Here is a 6,243-nt window from a genome sequence, read left to right as displayed (position 1 = left end):
AAAAAATAAAAAATCAACCCTTTATTTTAGCGTCTGTCCTTTCATTTTGTGTATGGTCTTACTTTTTGCCCTTGTGTATGGTCTTACTTTTTGCCCTATAGAAGTTTTAATTTTAGCTACTTAAACTTATGAAGTTTAAAAAATTTTTTCATTAATATGAATTTTATCTCCCAAATCAAAGGGCCTTCCTGTGTTGCTATGTTGTGCTTTTTAATCAAATCCTTGTTGGTAGCAGAGTTACATCGAATGTAACCGGAGAAATCGGTGTGTCTGGTATTTCTTCTCGAATTGGTGTGCTCATTTATCTCAGAAGGGTTAAGGAAAGCTTTGGGTTAGAAGCCCTGAGTGTCCCTGAGTATCTGTCCCCTAATGATGAATAGAAAGGAACCGGAAACAAGATAGAGTTGTTAATCAACCACAGAAAGATCTCTCTTCTCAGGCAGTCTACTAAATGCACTTTTTTCCCATCTGGAGACAGCATTTGATAGTTGCCACCCAATCCAGCCATTAACTGTTGTACCTCGGAAACCTGGGTGACAGGGAACTGTGAGCAAGGCATGGATCTAGAGATAAAATGGCCCCCTTTGGGAGCACAGCTCATACCTAAATACCACATCCAAAACCGCTGTAATTTCCTGACTGCCCCAGACATATTTGAAGGGAATGAGGTTAGAGTAGTGTAATGAGTTGAGAAATGCAGAGGGGAGTCAAGAGGTAGAAAAGACCCTGTTTAATTTTCTTTGTCCCTTTATTGGATCTTGTTCCTTATCAGGAGCCAGGCAGTGATGCTGCTTCTATTCTTGCCATCACCAGTGTGACCCCAGCCCTTCTCTGTGTTCTACATACTCAGCCCGAAGTTAGAAAGGAGGCACTCTATTTTTTCTAGCAGGATATTGTGTTTGCTACTTCGCATATTTGGATAGACCTGCCTGGAAATAGAGCAGGAGGGAGTTTTAGGTTGTTGAGCAGCTCTTAAGCTTTGTACTATTCTGGGTGGTAGCTGATGTCAGAAAAATACTTAGTTTTTTATTGTGAGATGCATCTTCCATGTCTTCCTTTTCCAAGAACCTCTCTTGACTTATCCAGCAATTTAAGACAGTGTCAAGCTGGATTTGGAAAATAGTAATTCAGCATAATAGCGTGGAGAGTTCATTCTTCCATCTTCCCTGCTGAAGATGACCTTGACTCAATAACTCTGGCCCCTGCTGTCTGCTTCCTAGACATCCAAGGGCTCAGTTCTCTACTTCTTGCATCTCTTCTCACTTTGTCTTGGCTGAGCGTGGAAGCTCTAGAGGCTGAGTCATAGCAGCCCAGTAATCTATCCAATCGCAAAGCTTTTGTTTCCCTTTTCTCAAACATCATGGGGAGAAAATGAAATACTTAGTTTGAGCCCAGCCTCTCTGAATGCAAGAGATACTCTGTATTTGTATTCCTAACAGGCATTCTATTCAAGTATAGGTGGACCATTTCAAGGTGAAACCATCTAGATTCCATCTTAAGAGGTATTGCACTCTGCTGTTGAGAACTCAAGATGTGTCCTCATCATTTCTTGTCTGTTACCATGACCATTGGACTGATCATTGAAACCATTTTCTGTTACCATGACCATTGGACTCAATCTGAGAAACCAAGATTAAGTCTCAAGGAGCCTACTGAAAAAAGCTCCATTCTTCCTTTCATCAGCTAGGAGCCTGCACTCATGATTTTTCCAAAGACCACCATGTTGACATGTAAAACCAATAGACATTGGAAGAGCCAATGTTTATATTAAAAATAAAAATAATTGGGGTGCCTGGGTGGCTTAGTCGGTTAAGCGTCTGACTTTCGCTTAGGTCATGATCTCGCGGTTCGTGGGTTCGAGCCCCGCGTCAGGCTCTGTGCTGACTGCCAGCTCAGAACCTAGAGCCTATTTCAGAGTCTGTATCTCCCTCTCTCTCTGACTCTCCCCTGCTCATGCTGTCTCTCTCTCTCCTAGAAATAAATAAAAATATTTAAAAAAAAATAAAAAAATAAAAATAAAAATAATTACCATAGGGAAGAAAAAGCACAGCTTCAATATTTTATTGAATCATTCATACAATAGATGTATCTTTAGCCCTTACTATATGCCGAGCACTATGCTAGCATTTGAGAATGTATCTGGGATAATAACAGTAACTGTAGCCAACAAGTATTGAGCTCTTACTACTTACTAGATAGTGGGCTAAATGCTGTATGGGGATTATATTGTATAATTCTCAAACTTTGTTAATTGTGTTTTTTTATCATTTCTATTCAAAGATGGGAAAATAAGGCTTAGAGAGGTTAAATAACTTGCCCAGGAGCACATTGCTAATAAGGATTAAACACCAGTGTACTTTCTAATTGTACTCTTGACCTTTTTACTGTTTGCTATTGTTTCTACATGGGGCGGAAACAAGCTTCTGCCCTCATGGAACTAATGGTTTAACTTGGGGAACACTTTTCTTCAGGTAGACTCCTAATCAGTCTCTGGAGAGATGTGGAGGGTCGGCCAGGGGAGCCTTCCCACCTTTCAGCAGGATTTAGGCTGGTGGTACATTCTTAGTTGATGGGAGTTGGTTGATTTCATAGACTCTTTATGCTCTCTGATCACACCGTGTCCCCCATCTCCTGTATTCTTATGCTCTCCTCCTAACATCCTTTGCCTTATCCTTCTTCCACCCCCCTTTCTCTCTGAGTGCCCTCCCCTCCATGACTGCTTATTTTCTCTCCCATCTGGACAATCACTAGAGTCCCCAAATGTCATGCAATGCAGTTTTGAAGGAAAACATGGAAGGAAGGGAAACTCACTGCAAATGAAACGAGCTATTGATGGATGGCTCGGTAAGCCTAGAGGTCCTTCTTTAGCATTCGCTGGCATTTAAGGGACTCAGGATTCCAAAAACGCATCCACTCCACTCTGCTAGTGCTAATCTCATTTTTTCCATGATTAACAACTCCGTTCATTATGTTTTCAGCTCACATTAATCTTCTCTTCTGTGAGTTTGGTAACATTTGGAGTCATTTCCCCCTGTATTTATCCATCTGGGATCTTTAGAAAAGATAAGTTTGCAGAGAGTCATTTGTTGCTCATGCAGAAAATCATTTATTACTCACTGTGGTAAGAGAAATGAATATTCTCCTTGTTTCTCCCATCCTGAGAGGACCCTCTGAAATCACACATGGAGCTCCATCAAACTCCATGGGGTACTGAATTTGGGATTGAGCTTCAACATAACAGCATCAGAAATCACAACAAGCAATGCTCCCTTGATCCCAACTGTTCTTAGAGGGCAGATAATGTTGGGAGAGAGTTGTAAGGGTAGTAGAGAGACTAATAAGTTAGGAGATTAATAAGTCAGAATAGAGCCGTTGGCATGAGTCCTGTCTCTACCACCTACAAGCTGTAACCTTGGGGAAATCACATAATCTCTCCAAAATCCACTCGCTGCCTCTGTGAATTGGTCCCAAAGATACCTGTCCTGTCTATATGAGAAAGTAGTTTTGAGGGTTCACTTATATTCTCATTTCTGTTTCTGAGTAAGCTTATATCCTTACTTATATTGCTTAATTTTTGCCATTTCAGAAGCCCCTTCCAACAATATTTATATATATTTATATATATATATATATTTACATATATATATGTATACATATGTGTATATATGCTGTAAAACCTTGGTTTTCAAGCATAATTCATTCCAGAAACATACATGTAATCCAAATCACTTGTATATCAAAGTCAATTTCAAGAGCCATTGGCTCAGTTGTGATCATGTGACATCCGGCATCATGTACCACCGGAATTGCAAGACATCACTCGTTTGTCAATTTAAAATGTATTAGAAATGTTTTTCTTGCAGAACACTCAGAGAGCAAGTTACTCGCAATCCAAGGTTTTACTGTATATTTATTGTATATACATATATATAATTTATTATGTATATGTATTTCAACAATAATATATACATATATATGACTGGGAAAAAAACAATAAGCTATTGGGGAAGTCTTAGAGGCCAATATTTTTTAATCCTTATCTTATATTTTAAAAAATCTTGGAGGTCTGTGTCATATTTGAAGATGTATTGGGAATGGGATAGGTTGTTTAGAAAACAGAATCAGGGTGACAACAACTCTTTTGGGGATTCTGTTCTATCAGTCCCTAGCAACATTTTGTTGTAAAGGTTGGAGTGCATTTATTCATTTCTTAATTCAAGCAAGATGTTTCTTTGGAGAAAATATTCCAATTGGATATCCATTCAGGAGCCAAGACAGTTATTGCTATCTGTGGTCATTAACCATGAAATATCAGTATTATTTCTCACTGCTGCTCAAGAGCACGTCTAAGCTGTATTAATGCATCTGCTCCTGTAGAAAGGGGGAAAGGCATAATTAAATTCTATTGCTATCTAATTTAGAAGGGGTTCGGGATGTTGAGAGGACAGGATTCTAGACTGTTGGCTGTAATTCTGCACAACTGAGAACAAGGCAACATAATTCGGAAATGTTGTCATTTATTGACCGTCCTTTCCCCGAGCACCTGGGATTTGAGCAGGAGACTCCCATTTGAAGACAACTCCCAGCAGTGCCGATGGAAATTACCTCTCCTGCCCACATAGAATGCCAGACACCTGGGAGCACTTTTAATTGCAATGTACCGCTCTCTGTTAAAAAAAAAAAAAAAAAAAGCTAATTGCCTCTGCTTCCCTTTCCTTTAGGTGCCCAGGCAAGGACAGGAATAATGAAGAGACACATGTGTTAGCTGCAACCTTTTGAAGCAAGCAAGGAAAAGATCAGCAGTGTGGACAAGGCTGGACCCGTTGCCACGCTTGCTTGTTGGAGTGAATGAGGAATGGGTTTGTGATTATGCTGACATTCCAGCATGAATCTGGTAGACCTGTGGTTAACCCGTTCCCTCTCCATGTGTCTCCTCCTACAAAGTTTTGTTCTTATGATACTGTGCTTTCATTCTGCCAGTATGTGTCCCAAGGGCTGTCTCTGTTCTTCCTCCGGGGGTTTAAATGTCACCTGTAGCAATGCGAATCTCAAGGAAATACCTAGAGATCTGCCTCCTGAAACAGTCTTACTGTATCTGGACTCCAATCAGATCACATCTATCCCCAATGAGATTTTTAAGGACCTCCATCAACTAAGAGTTCTCAACCTGTCCAAAAACGGCATTGAGTTTATCGACGAGCACGCCTTCAAAGGAGTGGCTGAAACTTTGCAGACTCTGGACTTGTCTGACAACCGGATTCAAAGCGTGCACAAAAATGCCTTCAATAACCTGAAGGCCAGGGCCAGAATCGCCAACAACCCCTGGCACTGCGACTGTACTCTCCAGCAAGTTCTGAGGAGCATGGCATCCAACCACGAGACAGCCCACAATGTGATCTGTAAGACTTCTGTGTTGGATGAGCACGCCGGGAGGCCATTCCTCAATGCTGCCAACGATGCCGACCTTTGTAATCTCCCCAAAAAGACTACCGATTACGCCATGCTGGTCACCATGTTTGGCTGGTTCACCATGGTGATCTCATATGTGGTGTATTACGTGAGGCAGAATCAGGAGGATGCCCGGAGACACCTTGAATACTTGAAATCCCTGCCCAGCAGGCAGAAGAAAGCTGACGAGCCCGATGACATTAGCACTGTGGTATAGCGTCCGAACAGACTGGCACTGAGAAAGAAATTCGTTTGCAGTTGCAATAGAATAAGTGGTTTACTTCTCCCATCCATTGTAAACATCTAAAACTTTGTATCTCCCTTTCTTTGGAATTATGCCACTGTTGAACTTTTAACAAACGTGACAACATAAAAAAGAATTTTAGTTTAGGTGTCCCGCCCCTTAATTGTACCCCCAGTGGTATATTCCTGAGTAAGCTACTATCTGAACATAAGTTAGATCCATCTCACTATTTAATAATGAAATTTATTTTTTTAATTTAAAACCAAATAAAAGCTTAACTTTGAACCATGGAAAACAGAGTGACTTATTGGTCCAGAAAACAGTACAGCCATTCCCTTGCGTTCAAGAGAAATCAACAAGCCTTATTAACCTAAAGAACTACCATAATGAAAGATGTGATATTAAGCCCTACTGTACACAGGGGAGCCATAGTGGAATGATCGACCAAGGAGAGTATCCGTCAGACTTTAAAATACTGAGCTTTAGCAAATCCGAGGGGTAATGCACAGTGTGGCATCCTGCAGAGGCTCCAGCTGGGTGCCGCTAGGTGT

The 6,243-nt window shown here is 40.9% G+C and overlaps 1 protein-coding gene across 5 annotated transcripts in view; it reads left to right on the top strand.

Annotated features, from left to right (window-relative positions):
* LRRC3B (leucine rich repeat containing 3B) overlaps positions 1–5,977 on the top strand; it is a 93,955-nt gene extending 87,978 nt beyond the window's left edge. For all 5 annotated transcript variants that reach the window (XM_039242706.1, XM_039242707.1, XM_039242708.1 and 2 more), the window contains one exon: positions 4,722–5,977. In XM_039242706.1, coding sequence (XP_039098637.1) covers positions 4,886–5,665 — 780 coding nt within the window. In that variant the 5' untranslated portion in view covers positions 4,722–4,885 and the 3' untranslated portion in view covers positions 5,666–5,977. The remainder of the gene's footprint in view (positions 1–4,721) is intronic.
* The last annotated feature ends 266 nt before the right edge of the window (positions 5,978–6,243 follow it).

This window comes from Hyaena hyaena, unplaced genomic scaffold, assembly GCF_003009895.1.
Source record: "Hyaena hyaena isolate Hyena2069 unplaced genomic scaffold, ASM300989v1 scaffold_216, whole genome shotgun sequence".
Lineage (NCBI taxonomy): Eukaryota > Metazoa > Chordata > Mammalia > Carnivora > Hyaenidae > Hyaena > Hyaena hyaena.
This window is presented reverse-complemented; position numbering and strand designations above follow the sequence as displayed.